At 38.3% G+C, this 23349-nt stretch overlaps 1 protein-coding gene across 3 annotated transcripts in view; it reads right to left on the bottom strand.

The window, feature by feature from the left end:
- Positions 1-23349, bottom strand: part of RABGAP1L (RAB GTPase activating protein 1 like) — a 462901-nt gene that overhangs the window by 352397 nt on the left and 87155 nt on the right. For all 3 annotated transcript variants that reach the window (XR_013812987.1, XM_079761776.1, XM_079761778.1), the window contains exons 9-11: positions 21184-21286; positions 16631-16797; positions 14716-14857 (exon numbers count right to left, since the gene is read on the bottom strand). Coding sequence is in view for 2 of the 3 variants with exons in the window: in XM_079761776.1 (XP_079617902.1) it covers positions 14716-14857; positions 16631-16797; positions 21184-21286 (412 nt within the window). In the remaining variant the exon portion in view is untranslated. The remainder of the gene's footprint in view (positions 1-14715; positions 14858-16630; positions 16798-21183; positions 21287-23349) is intronic.

Raw genomic sequence — 23349 nt, 5'->3', positions numbered from 1 at the left:
TCCATTTTATATTTATTTACATTTTTTAAACATTAAGAGAAAGTAGACTCCATATTTTTTGTGTGTTTTTTCTCTAAGTAATACAAAGCTGCTTATCAACCCAAATCATAAATCTGTGACTGGCTTTACAGACAGTTTTTCAATAGTTCTGTTAATTTATTTAAATGTCCCAAAGATTTGATTAAATAAATGATTTTCTCAGTCAAAAAACATTTTAGTTGATTTGTGTACTTGGAAAAACTGAAATGACAAACCTATCAACAATATTTTCTAGGGAAAACCAGAACATTATTATAAGTTTATCTCAAAGAAAAATCCCCTTGATGTTTATTACATTCTGTTCATCATTTGTCAACAACAATAATTATTTTAAGAACTCCAGTCTGTTTCCAATCAATCTCTTCCTTTTATTAGGCTACTATTTAAAATACTATTGGTATGTCATTGTTAATAAAGTTTTATCTTCTTAGCATAATGGATCTAGACAACCTTTTCAAACACATGCTTTACTAAACCACTTAGTAAAATATAGTTACACATAAAAACGTTAATAGAGAGATAAATAAAATCAAGTTGATTCTATATAAAAATTGTGTGGCATTTAGACAGTTGCATTAACCCTTCAAGTACAAAGGTTACTTACCCATCATTGAAAGATCAGCCCTACTATCAACAAAGACATTTATAAAATCAAATTAAGCCTTCCAATCTTCAAAAAAGGATCCCTGTATAACTTTATTTATAATACTAGAGGTCCAGTGCACGAATTCATGCACGAGTGGGGTCCCTTGGCCTGGCCAGCGATCAGGGCCGATGGGGGCTGGCTGGCAGGGGGAAGGGGCTGCAGGAGTTGGCTGGCCAGGGGAAGGGGCCGTGGGAGGTTGGCTGGGGGAGGACAGGGAGAAGGGACCGTGGGAGGTTGACTGGCCAAGGGGAGGTTGGCTGTGGGAGCGCACTGACCACCAGGGGGCAGCTCCTATGTTGAGCGTCTGCCCCCTGGTGGTCAGTGCGTGTCATAGCAACCAGTCGTTTGGTCATTCGGTCGTTTGGTCATTCGTTCACTTAGTCTTTTGTATATATTCTAGTGGCCCGGTGCACAAAATTCGTGCACATTAAAAGGGAATTAATTAGAGGAAATATTTTAATATTGCTATTTGCCCTTTCTCTATAATAGAAGTGTCAGAGATGAAAGGAAATTAGTAAAATATATATGAAAATAATATATAAATGTATTAATAAATAAACAATAACAAAATGATATAACAAAGACATGATATAAAAACAACAAAAGCATCATATGAAAACAACAAAAACATGATATAAAAACAACAGTGATGCAGACAATGACTGATAAAGTGATTAAACTTATTCTAATATCTCCCTGTATACCACATTAAGAGTGAAAACACTTTCAGAGTGCTTGACTAATTTCCCTTTTGATGAATTATTTACAACTTTAACTGTAACATCATATGCTCTTTTAACTCAAGAGAAAGCAACATATAAGTGACCATGTCCGAAAACGGGTTCAGGTAGGAATATTCCTACTCTGTCTAGAGTTTGTCCTTGTGATTTATTAATAGTCATCGCAAATGTTGGCATCACGGGAAACTGTCGTCGAATTAATTTAAATGGGAGGCCAGTGTCAGATGGGGACAAATCAATTCTTGGAATCAGAACAACCTCTCCCTCTACAGATCCTGTTAATACTTCAGCTTTGATAATGTTAAGTCGTAATCTTTTGATAATAAATCTAGTACCATTACAAAGACCCCATTTACTATTAAGATTTCTCAGTAGCATGATGATTGCGCCCACTTTCAATTTTAATTTATGACACGGCATTCCCGAAGGAGTAATACTGTTAAGAAATTTGATGGGAAAATTTTCCTTTTCAGCATCATCTGTTGAATCAATGGAATCATCACTCAAATATGTGTGAAAATCTCCACCAAGTATATCCAAAATTTCTTTATTTAATTTTTGAATGTGCTCATTTTTTGGACAAAGAATTGCACGTTTAGATATATTTTTAATATTATCTATAGATATACTATTTCCAAAGGTAGCTTCAATAATAGATCCATTACAAATCATTTCACAGGGCATTTCAATAATATCCATTCCTAAATGAAAACTGCTATCAAGTTTGCCATCTCCAAGTTTTACTAACCATTCACTATAAGCAGGATCCTCTGATCTCATATTTGTTTTAAGAGACAACTTTCTGAAACATCCCCAAACATTACAGTACTTTAAACTCGTCTGTACTATGGCTGATCTCATACATGCGGTACAATACTGAGACATTGTTGAAAATTCCCTTGGAGAAGGAGAACTTTCCCACCAAATGCAACATCCAAATTCATAATTTCTCTTAGTAATCTGCCTATGGCGTTTATAGCATGACTGGATGCCATGGTGCATTCATCAATAATGAGAAGTTTGGCCTTTTCAATGGTTTTAGCAACTTCACTCTTCATATCGAGTCAAGAAATTGAAGTTTAATTTAATGGAATTGGTAATTTATATTGGGAATGAACGGTTCTTCCACCAAGAAGTAAATTTGCAGCAATTCCTGTAGACGCTGTGGGTAAAACAGTACCACCACGACCTCTAATATAATGTATTAAAACTTTATAAAGATATGTTTTTCCACTACCACCTGGACCATCCAAGAAAGAGCATTTAGGGTGTACAGTTTGATCTTCGCTGGCTGGAGTTATAGTTTGAAAGGCAGCTTCAACTCAGCGCTGGGTGGGGATGCATGCAGGCAGCGCCATGTCCCAGGTCAGGAACACAGGCAGGCAGCTTCACCTCAGCGCTGGGCAGATACGCATGCAGGCAGCATGATGTTAGCACTGGGCAGGCCTGCACACGCCTCCGCTGGGGGCAGAAGTCCCCGCCCCCATCCGCGCCCACCAGCTCCTGCCTGTGCATGCCTCCGTCGGGAGTGGCCTCCGCCTCCTAGACAGCATGACATTAGCGCTGGGGAAGTCCCCGCCCACCAGCTCTAGTCGTGCGTGACTGGGACACCGTTAGGATCAATTAGCATATTACCTCTTTATATATATAGATAGATTTGAGGCCTGGTGCATGAATTTGTCCCTCAGCCTGGCCTGCGGGGATCAGTGGACCTCCGAGCCACCGCAGCCCAGCCTTACCCACCAGCTCGTCGGACTCCAGCCCACTATCTGCATCGATCCTGCACAATATGAAGTAGTGCGGGAAGTGGCAGTGGCCAGGAAGGAGCCCAAGCCTGGGCTGGGCACTACGCCTCTCCCACTCATCTCGGCCCCACTGTGCCTGCCACTGCCGCCACTGAGGCATGCAGGGGGAGTGTCCGGGGACAGGCTCACACCACTGCAGCTGTGCTCACCAGCCATCAGCCTGGCATCTGGTGCCCATCTGTCAGCTGAGCGGCACGCCCGCTGTGAGAGTGCACTGACCACCAGGGGGCAGCTCCTGTGTTGAACATCTGCCCCCTGGTGGTCAGTGCACATCATAGCTACCAGCCAGTCGTCCAGTTGTCTGGTTGTCCGATCACTTAGGCTTTTATATATATAGATGACAGCTTTGTATGTAAATATGTAAGATTTCTATACATTTGAAATATATTTCAATAAGACAAAACAAAAAATCATCAGGTCATGAGATAATTATTTCCCTTAAAAAAGAAATGAAGGAATGAAATTTTGTATTATCTTAAAACTTTAGATACCAAAGATTTTTCCCCTTGATTCCCAATTATTCTATGGATTAAATTAAGTTAGGAGAATGGGATTTTACTGAATAGTGAGGAAATTCCATTTCAGTAAAACTTCAAGAATTTCAAATAAAAAACAACTTGGTATATAATGTGAACTCTGAATATTGATGAGAAACATGAGCTTTCACCCAAACTTGAGGTAGCACCAGCCTCAGGGCTAATCCAAGATTTTGCATAACATATTTTACTTAATTCAACCTCCCTCTTATCTTCTAATATCCTTTCCTATTCAGCCTGTGTTGATAGGGAAATTACAAAGGCAGCCTTGTAACAATGTCTCTAAGATAAATTATACACTAATCTTAATCTCCATTTTTCAAGAAGTTTGAAGCATGAAGCCTGGCAAAGAAGCATCACATTAGCTGGCAATCAGGAGAATTTGGGGGTTGGGTAATGTGAGGCATTTAATCACACTGAAGTTAGAAAGATGAGCAAGGACAGCTGTGTGCATACTGGAATGACATGAAAATAGCACTAATTAAGAAAGAACTAGGGGTAACTTTATATGGGGTACTGGTTAATTCAAAATTAATTTTCTAACTTCTGAAATGAATATTTTTTAAAAATTAGAAAAAATATATAAAGGGAAACATGATCCCTTAATTCTTTTTTTATATATATTTTATTGGTTTTTTACAGAGAGAAAGGGAGAGAGAGAGAGAGTTAGAAACATTGATCAGCTGCCTCCTGCACATCTCCTACTAGGGATGTGCCCACAACCAAGGTACATACCCTTGACCGGAATCAAACCTGGGACCTTTTAGTTCACAGGCTAACCCTCTATCCACTGAGCCAAACCGGTCAGGGTAATTCTTGATAATGAATATTTACATTAATGTTTCAGAAAATATAAATAGTATATCTACAAAGAACTAAATAAACCAAATTTGACACTAGCATAAAAACAAAAACACCAAAATAAGAATAATAATAATAAAAGAACACCAAAAACAACCAAACCTATAAAAGCTTAATAACCACATAGAAGCATTTTAAAATCAACACTTAACGCTTTTCTAAATGCATACAATATAAAATTTACAACTCATATTTACTATATTCACAATCTTATATTTACTATAAAGTTAAAACTTAAACTTTATGTAATATATTTATATTTTTTAAACTTTTGGATAAAATTGTCAAGGTTGATTTTCTTACCAAAAATTCTACATCATATTAACATTGAAAATCAATCCTCCCTGAAAAAGCTTATATAACAATATAAAAACTATATTTATGATAGTAAGATGTACTTTTTCTATTGGATCATCCATTTATGAATTGATTACACATTTGGGAGTTGTCAAAACAACCAAGAGTACAGTCATAGCCTGCAAATTACCAAATTGTTTAGGCACACTTAAATACTAAATGATAAAGATGGATGTCTATCACGAAACTTATCTGAGGAAACACTAACTCTAGCATGCTTCTCTTTTTTTCTTGCTACTTCTCATATTTCCTTTCAAACATATTTTCTATGAAAAACAAAATCAACTCATGAAACTTGAGATGTTCTAATTAAGATCATTTTAAAAACCAAGAAAAAAATCTTTGTTTTTTTTAAATAGCATAGCCAAACCAAATACAAAAACAAAGAAATGCAGAATATACTAAACATAAAAGGTACAACCAAGAGTAAAGCTTACCTATTATTACTGTGAATCTGGTATTTTACAATTAAGCATGTATCCTAAAGGAGGTCATACTGTACTCCCCATCTGTTGCCTTCTTGTAACTTACTATCCATGTTACAAGTAACTAAATACAGCAGGTCCTCGAATAACATAGTCTTATCGCTCAACATCATTTTGTTATAATGTTGATGAGATGCCATAGGAACTCAACTCTCCTTTATATCAACTAGCCCATGGTAAATTGGTTTCATTATACATCGTTTCGCTTGAAGTCACAAAACCTATCAATGACATTAAATGAGGACTTACTGTACCAGTCTCAGGTCAACCAACAGAAAGCCAGTTTGAAATTCAGATGAAGCAACACCAGTGTGCCTCAAGTTTCAAAAGCAGGAGCCATTCAGAACATGTGGGAGTATATGAGGCTGACAAGGTAATTTAAAAATAATCCCTATAATGGTGCATTGATGAAATTAACTTTCTGCTAAGATTCCTTGCATTCAAATTAGTACTCTTTAACACACTTGATTTTTCTGAACAGCATTTGAAAAATATGCAAAGATACCTTAATCCATTTTATTTTATATCTTTCCCCCAAAATTAAGAGCAATTTTAGTTCTTTTAAATGTACCCCTTTTTAGTTAAATTACAAGCTAAGGCAAGACAATTTAGAGTTACTTGAACTTCCATTTTTGCTTTGACAGGCAAATTGTTGAAAATAATTAAATAAAAGAATATTCCAATCACCCCAGCAGTAAAACATTTCTATGCCACCTCCGGCTCTAACTTTTGATGCTTGCGTTGACAGAAATGTCAATTACAGAACTAATAATAAAGTGTATTGAAAATGTATGAAACGCCTGATCTATAAAAGAATAGGAACTATTACTTCCTACTCTGTGATTTTTTGTAGTTTTAATATAGGTGATGGCTAATACATTTTCAAAAGACAAGGTGATATCTCAAGTGGTGAAAAACTGCTAAGAAAAAAAGTGAAAAAGTTTTAGAGAAATCTGGTGACTTGCTTTTATGCAGACCATACATAAGAAGGAGAAATTGAAAATTTTATATATGTTTTTCATAATTTTAAATTCAATTCCAGAAGTGTTACCTGTGTTTTTTCAGTCTTCCTCACTACTAAATTATTTTGAGGCATTAAAAAAGGAAAAATATTCATTATTATAATATTTGTTATAACATATATTGTATTTTTCATTTATTTACTAGAGGCCCGGTGCACAAAATTTGTGCACTCAGGGAGAGGGGGAGTCCCTCAGTCTGGCCTGCACCCTCTCACAGTCCGGGAGCCCTCGGAGGATGTCTGACTGCCACGGTGGTGGGAGAGGCTCCAGCAACCACCGCTGCGCTCACCAGCCGTAAGCGCACTGACCACCAGGAGGCAGCTCCTGCATTGAGCGTCATAGTGGTCAGTGTGCGTCATAGCCATTTGGTCAATTTGCATATTAGCCTTTTATTATATAGGATTATTTGTTCATTCATTATTATTCATACTATTTACTGAGCAATCAAGATCTCCTTGAGAAGGCAGCTTCTGAGAAAAGATTAGAAAGAAGGGAGCAGAGAAGTTGGCAATCTAGGAAAACCAGAGTTCCAGCCGAGGGAACAGTAAGAGCAACAGCCCAGAAACCTATGTTTGTCGGCAAAATGGCAAAAGGACAAATGTGGAATTTGTGAGGCAGAGAGAAGCAGGAAATGAGGTCAGAAAGGAACAAATCAGAGAGCAAGACTGCATATGGCCTTGTAAACCATGATAAAAGAAGTCTGGCTGAATGAAATGAGAGGCCAACAGAGGGTTTTAAGCAGAGCAATAATGTGATCTGACAAATTTCAAAAGGATGAAATTTGGCTGGTATGTGGAACACAGGCACAGGATGGCAGGCAGGAGACCAGTTAGGAGGCACTGCAATAATCCAACACAAGAAATGACAGGCCCAGAGAGAGGCCGGATTCTGGGCTCCGAGAAGTTGCCACTGGCTGACACTGGAAGACTAATAGGCTTCAGCCATGTTCTCCACCCAGAACATGGGTTCTCTCTATAGAATAAAAAAGAAGGAAGCAAAACTACTCAGAAGACAGAATTCTGGAAACACACCTCCATCACACACATGCAAGGCCTTTCATCCAGCAAAGGAGTGACCTGTCAGGCCCTCTCTGGTCTCTCCTAAGTATGTGCGCAGCATTGCACTCGTACATAGCCTTCCAGACCTCCAGCAACATGTTGGATCTTATGAAGGCCCACTCACACTGTAAATCTCCCGGCCAAAATTCTGGCCCATCTTGGGCTTTTCCCCACCATAATAGCAAACTCATGCTATTGGCCAGCTATGGACCTTCCCATTCTTTTTCAGCAAAAATCACTACTGTTTTCTACAACGTTCCAGAAATATGGGGTTTTCTATGTTTGCTCCAAATCAAGTGAACCACTTTCAGCAGTGAAGGCAAAGCTACTGTTCTCCACAGCTCGCCCCACCCCAATAAAACTATGGTAACAACAGCTGGTGGTGGGAATGAGCAGAATATAGGAGCAGCCTCAGGGCTAAAACACCAGACTATTCTTACAAGTTCAGTCATTTTTCTTGAACAAATGCCTCTCAATTATTTTTTGTAGTTTTAGGCATTTTCTCAAGTCCTAAACTGGCTGTTTTTTGACAATTTTATCAACTTCTATCATGGTTTTTTGGTAAGTGGATTTGCCAAGCTACTCATTCAGCCATTCTGCATTAAATACACTGTACATGTAAATTGACTGAGAAACCTTCTAAAAATGCCATAGAAAATACTTTGAAACATTTCTAAGTAGAAAAAAAGGCCTATATTAAAATTACTATTTTCTTTCTGCTACTAGCATGCCTTTGTTGAAGAGCTTACTCAGGTGGACGTAAGTGGAAAAAGCCTCTAAGCAGAGCAATAGCATTTGGAAAGACACAGAAGCATGTCAGGGAACTAACTGTAAGGTTACTAGTAAGTGTTGGGGAGGTAACTCCTCTCCATTTCCAATTACAGATACGCTCAAATCTCTTATATCCTAAAAACACTCTTTCTTAGTCAGATATAACCCAGTGGTTTTAGTCCAACCTCTTTCCACTTCTTCTCATCAACTTTCTTAAAAGAATAGTTAGAACAGTTTATACCCTTCCTCGCCTCCAGTCAGTCCCTCAGTCCTTTCCAAATTTATTAAAATCGCCCTCATATGGGGTTAGTTCACCTCCCAAAATTACCAAATCCAATCAGCAATATTTGGTCCTTATCATGTTGGATCTCTGCGTTCCATTGGACAGCACTGCCTATCACTAACTCACTCCTTGCAAATTTCCACTCCTTGTCTATGACTACCCTCTTAGTTCTCCTCATATTGTTCTGATCATTTCTTGGCCAGTTCCTTTAGCTGGACTTTCTCTTCCTGAACCTACACCTAAAATATTAATAATCTCTTAAACTCTACTTTCAACCCTCGTCTCCCATATTTTCCCCCAAAGAAATTCCAGCATTTCTCACTGTTTCATGCTGATGACTCTCAAACATTTACCTCCAGCTATAAACCTTCTCTCACAATTTGAGGCTATTTCTAACAACTGAAAAATCATTTGCACTTTCATATTCCACAGTGAATTCAAACTCATCAGTGTCTAAAACTGAATGAATCTTACCTCCACCCCCAAATTCATCCTTCCTCTTCCTGTATTCCCTATCTCATTGGTTGGCACTTAAGCTAGAAGCTTGGATATAACCCTGGATTCTTTTTCCTCCCTTCTCCTCTGCAGCCCAGGACATCCAATTAATCCATAAACCTCACTGATTTTTACCTCCAGAATATTTTCAAATCTATCTCCTCTTCCCTCATTCCTTACATTTAGAGGTAGCTATTTTGACACAACTATGTCAAAAAAAATGTCAAAATGGCTATGTCAGAAATGAAGCCTGATTCAAATTCCGCTCTCGGCTAAGACTACAAATGATGGCCTTTCCAATGAGGTGGGGCGAGGAGAGAGACATCAATGTGAGAGACACATCGACTGGTAACCTCCTGCACACGCCTAAACCAGAGGCAGGGAGCGAACCTGCAACCCAATTATGTTCCCTTGACTGGGAATCGAAATCAAACCAGAGACACTTCAGTGCATGGGCCAACACTAACCACTTAGCTACACCTGCCAGGTCTGAAATACTTCTTTTGAAGAGATTATTAAGGCTTCCAATAGATTTCCTATAACCTGACCTTTAAAGAAGTATGAATAGAATGCCCATTTGACCCAGTAATCCCACTTCTAGGAATATATCCCAAGAAATCAGAAACACCAACAGAAAGAATATATGCACCCCTATGTTCATAGCAGCACAATTTACAATAGCTAAAATATGGAAACAGCCTAAGTGCCCATCAGCAGATGAGTGGATTAAAAAAACTGTGGTACATGTATACAATGGAATACTATGCATAAAAAAGAAAGAACTCTTACCATTTGCAACAGCATGGATGGATCTGGAGAGCATTATGCTAAGTGAAATAAGCCAGTTAGAGAAAGATAAATATCACATGATCTCACTCATTTGTGGAATATAATGAACAAAAACTGATGAACAAAAATAGATCCAGAGACATAGAAGCATCGAACAAACTGTCAAGCCTCAGAGGGAAGGCAGGGGAGGGGTAAGAGATCAACCAAAGGACTTGTATGCATGCATGTAAGCATAACCAATGGACACAGACAGTAGCAGGTTGAAGGCCTGTGCTGGGGGGCGGGAGCGGGCGGGGAGAGGTCAATGGGGGGAAAAGGAGACATACGTAATACTTTCAACAATAAAAAATTTAAATTTAAAAAAAAAAGAAGTATGAGTGGCTTCCAGCTGGCATCATTTAAAAACTAGACCTAAAGTTATTTTTTAATGCACTTGTTTACCCGTTGCTTGAAATCACTCTTCAAAAATGCTTTCACATAAAACAATACTGTTTGGTCTCATGTTATATTTTCATAATATATTCTTCTATTCAAAGTCTTCAATTCTTGACAGATCTAGAACATGATTTAGAATATGTAAGATCAAGAATATGTAGTCTGTAAAGGGAATACTAAAAATACTACCTTTTAAACATTAGGAGTTAAGTTATACCAATTCAGTGGTTTAAATAAGAATACCTGGATTTTGCAAGTTATATTATACTTTTTAGCCCTATGACCTCGAATGATTTAATTTAAAAGTTTTAATCTAGCCGAAACCGGTTTGGCTCAGTGGATAGAGCGTCGGTCTGCGGACTAAAAGGTCCCAGGTTCTATTCCGGTCAAGGGCACGTACCTGAGTTACGGGCACATTCCCAGTAGGAGGTGTGCAGGAGGCAGCTGATCAATGTTTCTCTCTCATCAATGTTCCTAACTCTCTATCTCTCTCCCTTCCTCTCTGTAAAAAATCAATAAAATAAAAATAAAAAATAAAAAGTTTTAATCTACTTTCTCATATGAAATATAAAGATGATAATAGTTATATCTCAGAACTAATGTGAGTAAAATATGTAAGTAGGTCTACTTAATATCTAATACATTATATTTCAAAAAGCAAATACTTAATCCATGTTAGCTATCCTTCTTTAAGTTATTAATAGTAAAGAACTGTCTTTACTAAACTAGAATAAGAGGCTTAATTATGTAATACTAAGCTGTACAACATATTCTCATTGAGAAGTGCCTGTCATCTATCATTTTTGGTCTTTCCCAATTCTAGTTCCATATATTTTTCATTTCTAAAGGAAATGGCAGTTTTGCAAAAAATTGCCTGAAATATTGTGTTTAAATAACTTGCTGGTAGATGCTTGTCACACCTGTTTATTATTCTTTGTCCTGAGCACATGTTTCAATTACATTCCCCAACCACCCCTGTGGTTCTTGTTTAGCAGAAAATAATGGGCACAGAATTTTTTGTCTGGCCTGGAATTCTTTCCTATTCATGTTGGCTAGGATGAAGATGATCACAACTGTGTTCCTGGAAGTCTTATATAGAATACAGTGGACTCACACCATGGAAGCAAGGGCTGAACTCTGAGATCAAAAGAATGCTGAGAAATGATATTATGTGACTCCAAGGCTAGGACATTGAAGGCATTGCAGCTTCCTCCTTGGCTGGTGTCTTGGATTGCTATCTAGGGGAAGCTAGCCATTACACCATGAAGACATCCAAGCAGCCACTATGGGTAGGCATATGTGGAGAGGAAGAGAAGTTTCTTACCAACCACCAGCATCATTTTGGCAGCTATGTGCATGAGCCCTTGGAAGTTTCTCCAAGTTTTCAGCCCTACCCAATGAAATCTTCAGATGACTACAACCTCAGACTATATCTAACTCTTCATAAGAAACTCTTAGCCAGAATTGCCCAGACAAGCCACGCCCTAATTCCTGACCCACAGAAACTGTAAGAGATAATAAATGTTTTTATTTTTTAAGCCAAAAACAAAAGAACTCTGACCTCTACCTCCCTCCAACCATACATAAAAATTTAAGTAAATCCTAGACAATCATAAAGGAAAATATTGCAAATTATAGACTTCATAAAAATTAAACTTTTGCTCTTCAAAAGACATTGTTCAGAAAATGAAAAGGCCAACTACAGAATGGGAGAAAATATTTGCAAAACGTATCTAATAAAAGATTTTTTAATCAATACATATAAAGAGATCTTGAAAATCAAGAGAAAAACAAATACCAGTAGCCAAATTTAAAAATGCATAACAGATTTGAATAGACTCTTGCCCAAAAAGATATACAAGTGGCAAATCCTATATAATAAAAGGCTAATATGCAAATTGTCCCCTCAAGAGTTCGACTGACCGGGAGTTCAAGCGCTCACTATGACATGCGCTGACCACCAGGGGGCAGCACGGAATGAAGGAAGGCCCCGGCCGGCAGCCAGCAGCCAGGGAAAGGAAGGCCCTGGCCAGCCCTGATCGCCAGCCAGGCCTAGGGACCCTACCTATGCACAAATTTCGTGCACCAGGCCTCTAGTATTATATGAAAAGATGGACAACATCATTAGTGGTGAGGGAAATGCAAACTAATACCACAAAATACCACTATGGACCCACCATAATGGCTAAAATTTTTTTAACTAACAATGCCAAATGCTGATATGGAACAACTGACTCATATGTTGTTGATAAAGATGGAAAATTGTACAGTTACTTTGAAATACAGTTTAGTATAAAGTTAAGTATACACTTACCGTAAGACCCAGGCAGTCCACTCCTAGGTTTTTACCAAAACAAATAAAAGCATATATTCACCAAAGACTTGTACTCAAATATTTATAGCAGCTTTATTCCTAATAGCCAATAGCTAGAAACAACCCAATGGTCATTAACTAGTGACTAGATAGTTAAACAACCCATGGTATATCTTTACAATAGGTTACTATTCAGTAGTAAAAAGGAACCAAATACTGACACAACATAGATAAATCTCAAAAGTACTATGCTATGTAAAGACACCATATACAAAAGACTGTACTCCATGATTTCTTCTACATGAAATTGTAGGAATGGTAAACATAGTGACAGAAAACAGATCACAGTTGTCAGGGATCACAGGTGAGGGGAAAGAATGGACTCTAAATGGTATGAGGGAAGCTTTTTGTGTGATGGAAATCCTACCTAATAATAGACAAATATGCAAATTGACCGTACCTTCGCTATGCCCCCAATTGGCCAGGAGGCGCGGGGGGGCGGGACTCGGGGTGTCCGGGGGGGGAGGGGCGGGGGCCGATTGGGCCGGCGGGACGCTGAGCTCGCGTTGCCAGCGGCGGCTCGAGCTCAGCGTCTGCGCCATGGCTGTGCTCTGGCACAGAAGGGGCCTCTGGGGCAGCGAGCTCACGTCCCACCCCGGACCATCAAAAGCCGGGGAGCTGGGTGCCTGTCCGCTCAGGCACCAGGCCTTTCAGAAGCCTTCGCCGCGCCGGAGGCTTCTGAAAGGCCTGGTGCACCAGCGGACAGGCACCCAGATCCCCCGTGATCGAAAGCGAAAGCATGTAGGGGACCCTACATGTGCATGATTCAATCATGCACTGGGCCTCTAGTGTTTTATATTATGACTGCACGGGGGAGGGGGAGTCCCTCAGCCCAGCCTGCACCATCTCCAATCCGGGACCCCTTGGAGGATGTCCGACTGCTCTCCCCTGCCTGCCTGATCGCCCCTAACTGCCTCTGCCTGCCTGTCTGATGCCTCTGACTGCTCCCCTGCCGGCCTGATCGCCCCTAACCATCTCTGCCTGCCGGCCTGATTGCCCCTAACCGCTCTCCCCTGCCAGCCTAATCGCCCCTAATGGCTCTGCCTGCCTGTCTGATTGCCCCTAACTGCCTCTGCCTTGGCCCCCACCACCATGGCTTTGTCTGGAAGGACATCCAGAAGACATCTGGTCTATCCAGTCTAATTAGCATATTACCCTTTTATTAGTATAGATTCTGCTGGTGGTTATAAACCATTTGTAAAAATTCAATGAACTATATACACTATAAACAGTTACATTCCTTAGTACATAAATTATATCTTCATAAAGTTTTTTAATGAAACACTTAGAATAATGTCTAGCATATATAAGCACTCAATAAATATTAGCTAAAAATAACTATTATTTTTATGGCAATCCAAGAAAGAAATGGTTTCATAGATAGAAAGACTGAGAATTTTAAGATGCTTTTTTCAAAATGAGATAAATTCAGAAATTTATTTTTAATAAACCCTACCCTATTTGCAGATAATATAAGGGCTTAAAGTAAAGATCTGTCATTAAGCTCTAGTTCTATAAAAAGATTACTGAGCACAGAGCCAAATAAGGATGACTCTCATGCTGGAGGTTCAGCAGCATCCAGGTAGAAAACAGAGCAGATATCACACTATTTCAAAAAAGCGAGTGGTAAGTGTTATATAAAGCAACAACAAAAAAGTCAGAAGTGAATAATGCCTCATGAGAAGTAGGACATAACATTTCACTGAAATTCTAATAGCACTTGAGAGAATTTGAAACTTCTCATTAAACACTTCAAAACTACTTCAAATAAAATAGGAAGTAAAACAGCAAAGCGGGGCTGTCAAATTTAAGCAGTTGCATAAGTGGCAATGGGGACTATACAACCAAGAAACCCAATGAACCAAATTCTCTTTGTATCTAGCAGAATCTAGCCTGAGAAGGGCAGAGACTAGGACACACACACACACACACACACACACACACACACCCCACATCTTTGAGGATTTTAAGTAAAGCAGCTATATAAAGAAAAGGAATTGAGTAAGTGTCCCTTCTTACCCTCTTCTGCTTCATCCTCCTGGGGTGACATTGGGCCCCCTCCACTAGTAGGAGTGACAGGTTCCTCCTTCTCAGACTCTCTCTGTAGACTCACCACCTCATAGATTGCATCTCCAGCACTGGTGTGACCTTTTCCCTCAGTCTGAGAAAGAGATAAACATGTGTTTCAATATGAGAAATGTGAAGGAAACACTATGTTTCAATGATCCATTAAAAAGCGCTAAAATGAGCCCTAGACGGTTTGGCTCAGTGGATAATCGGCCTCCAGACTGAAGGGTTCCATTCGATTCTGGTCAAGGACACATGCCTGGGTTGCCGGCTCAATCCCCTGTAGGGGGTGTGCAGAAGGCAGCCAATCAATGATTCCCATCATAATTGATGTTTCTCTCTCTCCTTCTCCCTTCCTCTCTGAAATCAATAAAAAATATTTTTTTAAAAAGCGCTGTAATGAAAAGCAGCATGTCATGCTTGAAAAAAATTTGGAAGTACTTTGTTCTTCACATGGTATTCTAAATGTATGGTTCTTATAGCATTGTGTTAACCAATACAATGAAATCTGCTGACCATTTTGGAAGAACTCAATCTTTTTTATCATAAAAACCCGAGACACCACAGATTCTAGGGCAGGCAGGTAAGCAAATGTTGCTAGATTCTTAGGACTCACCATCTCACATTGAGGTAAAGAGATATCACAACATCCCTCAACTAATTCATGGAAGTAAATAGTTTCTACCTTATAAATGGTTTACATTATAAATGGGGTTTTTTTAAGAAGGAAAAACTAATGCGACTGCCAATTAATTAACCAAGCATGTCCTACAAAACCCAAGATAAACTGCCTCTAACCTTATCTCACACTTAAGTGTGTCACTACATTCCAGCCACTTTGGCCTCATTCAGCTCTGGGAATCTTTAAATTCTCTCCCAGCTGAAGGTGTAGGGACATCCCTTTTTCTCTGCCAATAGAGCTTTTCCTCCTACTCTTTGCTAACCCCCATCAAACTTAGATCCTTTCACTTCTACAAAGAATTTACCTGAGTTCCCTGTGTTTTGATTCTCATATCCTGTTCTTCCTTCACTTCACTCACCACAGATAATTACACATTTATCATATTCATTTGTTTAATGGCTATCCTGTCTACTGGACAGTATGCACCTTAAAGACAGGGACTATGTTGATTTTCAATCAGAAATAATACAGTGCCTGACACATAGGTACTCAATAAATATCAGTGGAATGAATGACTGGCAATGGTTACCTTCTTCCTTCACTATAAAACAAAAATTAGTGTATTACCTACTAACACTGTCTAATTTAGGAATGTCTTAGAAACCCTACTTTTGTTCATTTAATATTAAAATAACTTTATAACCTTACTAATAAGTCAAACAATATACAGGGTGGGGCAAACATAGGTTTACAGTTGTTCATATGGAAAATAAAATAATAATTAATAAACAATAATACAAGAATAAACTGTTTTGCATACTTACAACTATAAACCTATGTTTGCCCCCCCATATTCATATAATATTATAGATAGAAATAATTATGAAAAGTAATCAGGTATTACTTGAATATTTATTCATTATAACTTTACAAAGGTATAATATTTCTGTGCCCTGTCTTTTTGGTTTTAATTATTACATATAAAATGAAGAAAAGTTGTTTTAAATATAGGTGCACATTACAGGTTTCTAGGGGGGGGAGTACATAATTATTACACTAGCTGTTTTTTTTTACTTACATTACCTAGATGTGGATTTTTCAAATACTCTATTGGTTGACTCTAAACATCATTTAATTACAGAAATGTTATGGCTTTTTATTGCTACTTAAGAAACTATCTTGACATTTAAAAAGAATGATAGGGAAAAAATATGTTATTTCATGAGGAGAACAAAAAGGTCCTACCTGTTTCAACCTCATGAAGAAAGTCTCCGTGAAAGTCTTCCTGCTGAAGTACCAGAATCGCTCATTTGCAGGGTATACACGTACTACTGTCTCCAGGAGAAAGCGGACAGGCTCCACCACCTCCGTGACCACCATATCCACGGCCACTGTCATGTACACTCGTTTATCTGCAGCAGAAACTTTCTGTGTTTTATGCTGGCTTTATTATTCCTTGATTATTTAAGAAAACAGTTTCCTCACTTACTATCACATTACCTTCTATGTTTAATTTTAAAGGTTTTCATGTCAGTTTGATTAAATAGGTAACCAAGTATTCCAAATATATTTCTCAACACACAGAATCCTATTTTAATCATCTGTCCAAATCTTCTCTGACAACTTTAATATTTTTTCCCAAAATCAGGTCTTAGTATAAAAAAATAAAATAAAATCTTTAGGAAGTCTTTTACACTAAAACTATCTTTCAGTACTGACCGGTTTGGCTCAGTGGATAGAGCGTTGCCCTGTGGACTGAAGGGTCCCAGGTTCGATTCCGGTCAAGGGCATGTACCTTGGTTGCGGGCACATACCCAATAGGGAGTGTGCAGGAGGCAGCTGATGGATGTTTCTCCCTCATCGATGTTTCTGACTCTCTATCCCTCTCCCTTCCTCTCTGTAAAAAATCAATAAAATATATATATTTTTAAAAACTATCTTTCAGATTTCCCAGAAAAACCTCTGGAAAAACCACAGAGGCTTGCTCTTTCATTTCATAAAAAGAGATACTAGAAATCACGTTTGTTTAGTTGCTTGGGAAAGATCGTCAAGTCAGAAGAGCTGCTCTACCTTCACTATATTAAATTTGCATAGGAAGATGCTATTAAAAAGAATACTTCAACATTATATGCTTTAAGAGAACTCCCTGGATATGTCAGTTCCCTCCCTCATTGTCCATAATATATATTGATCCTCAGGAAAATCACTGTGATTTTCATATATATTATATGTATCTGAGTCCTTTTTGAGAACAACAGTATAGTGTTACAGCCAAAATTTCAGTTACTATTTAAAATGTTTACGTGGCCACGGCCTTCCTTTAATTTGAATCTAGAATCTTCCAGGCCATTGGCTACTGGTTTTCTACAATTTCATAATGATAGGTTGAAATACGGATTTCGCTTTATTTCATTTGCCCTACTGGGTTTTTGAGTCTGTGGCTTGGTTATTCCATACCATTTTGTCATTTCTTCATTACTTTAAAAATATTTTTCCAATTTACTGTGCCCACCACTTTTAGTTCTGAGTTAGAGGGAGGATCAAATGTCCAAGCCCGCTAAAAGAAACATTCAATTGTGCTTTTAAAAACATTTTACAACATTTATACTCATCAACCATAGGTCTATTAATATCATCAAACTCAAATATTGTATTTCATTCTTACACGCATTCTGCTGCCAATTCAAGAGAAAGTAGGATTCTCTAGATATTGTACTTGGCCTAGAAGACCTTAAAGTCTAAGGGAATAATGTAGAGGGGTAAGAGAGAATAACACAAAACATCCTATCTAATAAAAGAGTAATATACAGATTGATCATCACTGCAACACACAATATAGCTGCCCCCATGTGGTCAAAGATCCTGCCCTCATGTGGACACAAGATGGCCACAACAAGATGGCCATCAGGAGAGGGCAGTTGGGAGGTACCCGGCCTGCAAGGAAGGGCAGTTATGAGGGACCAGGCCTGCAAGGGAGGGCAGTTGAGAGGGACCAGACTTGCAAGGGAGGGCAGTTGGAGGTGATCAACCCTGCAGGAGAGGGCAGTTAGGGGTGACCAGGCTGGCAGAGGAGGGAAGTTGGGGGCAAATAGTCTGGAAGGGGAGCAGTTAAGCATCAACAAGGCTGGCAGCAGAGTGGTTAGGGGGTGATCAGGCTGGCAGGCAGAAGCGGTTAGGGGCAATCAGAAAGGCAGGCAGGCAAGCAGTTGGGAGCCAGCAGTCCTGGATTGTGAGAGGGATGTCCCAGATTGGAGAGGGTACAGGCTGGGCTGAGGGACAACCCCCTGCCGTGCACAAATTTTGTGCACCGGGCTTCTAGTAGACTATAATACACTACTTGGTATAGTGAAAATATCCAAGACATTTCCTCTCCCCGGGCCTCAACTTCTTCTGTAAAAATCAAACTGTAATTCATTAATCTCCTCAGTAATTTATAACATCAAGGAGACCATATGAAAATTTTAGCAATCAGGTCAACATTTGGGTTTACATATGAAATAATTTTAAATTTAAGATACATTATCTTTTGGATCAGAAGATTATTATAATTCAGTATTACATGAAGTTTATTTTAACAAAACATAATTTTTAAAATATATTGTCTTTTATTTGAGGATTCAATGTGTATTAACATACAAAATGAAAATGAACTATGTGTTACATTAAAAACAGATAAAAACTGCTTTACTTATTTTTTGAAATTCGGATATTTTATTCTTCAAAATTATCAACTGGCTTATTTTTATCATTTTTGTGCTTTCTTTCTGAATGATAATAAGAAAGAAGTTAATATGCTGGTATTTACAAGTTTATCTCCAGAAATAAAAAACTGGGTGTAAAAATTATTTATTCTTAATATATGAAAAGCTAAATTTTATATAATCATTATTTTTTTCTCCCTTTTTAGCCCTCAATATGAAATAGCTTGCTGTATGATAAAATGCATGCAATTTATGGAACTGGAAAAGACTCTTTAAAGAAATTTGAGAGTAATTAGCATTTTAATATTCTTCATTAATATATTATGCTTTCATATCAGTATTCACTAATGCTCTTGTGTTGAACCAAAAGTCTACTGTGGGTATAAACGAAACGTAAGACAAAGATTTTTTTAAAAATCCATTATTTTCTCAATATAAATTATTGTTTGAACGACAGTAAAGAATTTAGTGTAAGATTATAATTGATGAGGTAATTAATGTTAGTTTGAAAGCAGATAATGGAGGAGCAAAAAAAAACAGGTAATTGACAGATACCTGGAAAAAGTAGGAATAAAAATAAACACAGTGGGGAAAAATGACCAATGTGACTATATACCATTTATGAATTCTGTTCAACACTAGTCATGTTAAACAAGATGAAAAGGTAAACAACAAGGAAAAAAGGGTTTGTCATAAATGATATCCTTGCTATACATTACTAAGATCTAAGCTCCCTAAGGTTAAAAGACTGGAACAAAATTGTAAGTTATAATTTTTAAAGTTAAAATGCTTATCAAAAATATGCAGAATTTTAGAATTTGCTTTCATAATTTCATTCATATTCTTCCATCATTTCGCCTCCAAATAAAATCACTCTATAATGACATATAAAACACAAAGCACAGCCCTGGCCAATGTTGCTCATTGGTTAGAGTGTCATATTGTGCACCAAAGGGTGGTGAGTTCGATTCCCGGTCAAGAGCATGTACCTGGGTTCCAAGTTCTATCCCTACCTCGGTCGGGGCACATGCAGGAGGCAACAAATTTCTCTCTCACTGTCTGTGCCTTCCTCCCTCCTCTTCTTTCTCCCTCCCTCCCCCCCTTCCTCCACTCTCTCTAAAAATCAATGGAAAAAAATATACTCAGGTGAAGATTAACAAAAAATAAAAATAAAAAAACACAAAGCACAAATACTTTCTACATAATCTAATAAAATTAATTCATGTATCTCTAAGGGGGAATTCTTTTGAATAGTGGAGGTTTTCCCACAATAGATGGGTAAAATAGAAAAGGAAACTTGAAACTCTAAAGAAGAATAACTCCTAATGTCAATTATAATTGAAAAATAAAAGTTAATTTTTTTAAAGAAAATTCGCCCCTGGCTGGTATGGCTCACTTGATTGAGCATCATCCCATGCACCAAAAGGTTACTAATTCAATTCCAGTAAGAGCACATGCCCATGTTGCAGGCTCAATCCCCAGTAGGGGACATGCAGGAGGCAGCCAATAGATGGTTCTCTCTCACATCGATGTTTCTTTCTCTCCTCCTTCCTTCCTCTCTCTCTACAATCAATAAAAACATTTTTTAAAAAGAAAATTTGAGGACTTACAGGAGATACAAATTGATTTCTCACAAAATTTAGAGCACCATTCTAAATAGTATTAGGTAAATAACAATCTTCTTAAAATTCACACTGAACCTGTGTATTATTTTCTATTGATCCTCAGTACAACAGTGTTCAGTGTCAATTAATTACATATGTGTAGTAATCATGTGAAACCACGTTAGATTTAGCACGTTTTGATGCATTATACACATTAACTTAGGCTATTATTTTCCCTGCAATAGACCATTCTCCTTATGCTAAAGAAATAGTGTTGGATGTAGAAATGCAAAATGAGTAGTAAGAAAACTATATCAGATATATTTATTGTGCATAAACACAAGTCTGGGCTAAATTTTATAGTAAAATCTATTAATTAAAAAATACTCCATTTTAAAATGAGCACCAGATTTTTTTTTAAAACATGGCAAACAACATTGTCCATAATGTAAAATTTTAAGCAAATAATAAAGAATCTTTTAAGAAAATTCACCTTTTGGGGTTTCTTCATTAAGTGCCAGAAATATAGGTGCATTTGGGTTCCACATGCCGGTGATAACATAAGCCCTCCCATCATAGCTTTTTCCCATGGATTCCTGTGAAAGTCCAAACAGAAATATATACATCAAGAAAATCACCATTTCAATTAATAAATGTGTCTTACTTTAAACAATTCAATTTACTAAAATTTGGATTTACAAGCAAAAGGGGGGTTTATTTTCTCTATAAATTTTTTCACCCTACAAAAACATTTCTTTGAGTATTAAATTCTCCTACAGCTTTCTTCAAACAGAGTTTCTTTTAAAGACATGTACCTTTTGTCTCGGCTGGCATGGCTCAGTGGTTGGGTGTTGACCTATGAATCAGGAAGTGAAGGTTCAATTCCTGATCAGGGCACATGCCCCAGTTGCAGGCTCAACCCCCAGTGTGGGCATGCAGGAGACAACCAATCAATGATTCTCTCTCATCTTGATGCTTCTATCTCTTTCTCCCTCTCCCTTCCTCTCAGAAATCAATAAAAAAAAATTTTAAATAAAATAAAAAATAAAGACACATACCTCTTCAATAAAAGAGTTCATGCTGGATCACAAAAACATAATATTGCTATGAAGTTATACTTAACTTGATCTTAGGCTGCTATCAAAATCTCATATACTCACACAAGGATGTATGTAGTTGCAATGAAAACTATAGAATAGATCTCACTGAAGACAGTTAAATTGACTTTATAGCTAATCACAAGACAGTATTTTCCTCCAATGCTCTAATTTTTAATGTATTCTTAAAATATTAATTTACTTTGTCACAACCAATACCTTCAAAGTGAATACTTTCCTGCTATATATGTCAGATATTTATACACTTTCTTAAAATCACAGGTCAATAGTAGGAGACCAATATCCTATATAATAAAAGCCTAATATGCAAATTGACTGAATGGTAGAATGACAGGTCTGCAGGGGGCAGGGCCAGTGAGTGGGTGGCACCAGGCCAGCCAAGGCGAGTGTCAGCAGGCAGAGGGAGGGGACAGCGACCAGGGGGCGGCGACTGTTCGTGGCGGGGCCGACCACTCGCCAGCCGATCTCTGGTCAGCCCACTGGTTGCCTCCTAAGCCATCAGTCAGACATCCCCCGAGGGCTCCCAGACTGCAAGAGGCCGCAGGCGGGGCTGAGGGACGCCCCCAAGTGCATGAATTTTCATGCACCAGGCCTCTAGTTGGTTTATAATCAACATGGAAGCTTACTATCTCCCTCCACCCTTACACTCACTCCCTCCTTCTTCCCTCTCTCCTCTCCCCTTCCTCTTCATTTCCTCCACTCAAGACTTTTACCTAGCCAGCTCCTGACTCTCACTACAGAAGCCAGCAACTCCCTATACTGATAGCAAGACCACATACATACAGTTGTGTGTGGGGGGGGAGGGGGGGGGGGCGGGAGGGGCGGTAAAGGTTGTCCCATGGGAGAACTGCACACAAAATACAAACATGTGCATATGCAAAAAGGAATATTATTTACAGTACTTTCAATGTTCTGTACCAATTTCCTATTATGAACAGAGAGGCTTCAAAGGATCAGACTAAAAAAAGAGAAAACTTTTTTTACAAAATTACCCCCCTCCCACATATGCTTCTCTAAATCCCTATAAAATTGTTTCAGTCATTTGGTATATTTTTCTGGTGTATTGGTGATATTTCACTAATCGAACTGCTTAGCTTGAGTGCAAAGACCACATTCAATGAAATACACTCAAGGTCATGTAAAGGAAACTCGCTCAGTACCTCCAATACTCATATATTCATATTCTCCCTCTCTTTTTCTCCCTCTCCCCCTCTCCACCCTCTTCTCTTTCCTTTATCCTCTCTCTCTACCCTCTCATTAGACCCTCAAGAATGAGCATCTAACCCCACCCCCCAAAAAAACCACAATCCACCTGTGGACAAGAACCATACTATACTTGAATCTAAAAAGAAGAGCTAGACCAATAAAATTCTTTCTTTTAATTAACAAATACAAAGGAAAGTGGACAGTTAAAAGTAGAGCTAAGCCGAAACCGGTTTGGCTCAGTGGATAGAGCGTCGGCCTGCGGACTGAAGGGTCCCGGGTTCAATTCCGGTCAAGGGCATGTACATTGGTTGCGGGCACATCCCCAGTAGGGGGTG

The sequence above is a fragment of the Cnephaeus nilssonii genome (assembly GCF_951640355.1).
Source record: "Cnephaeus nilssonii genome assembly, chromosome: 21".
Taxonomy (NCBI): domain Eukaryota; kingdom Metazoa; phylum Chordata; class Mammalia; order Chiroptera; family Vespertilionidae; genus Cnephaeus; species Cnephaeus nilssonii.
Note: the sequence above shows the minus strand (reverse complement) of the source record. Positions and strands in the feature narration are given on the sequence as shown.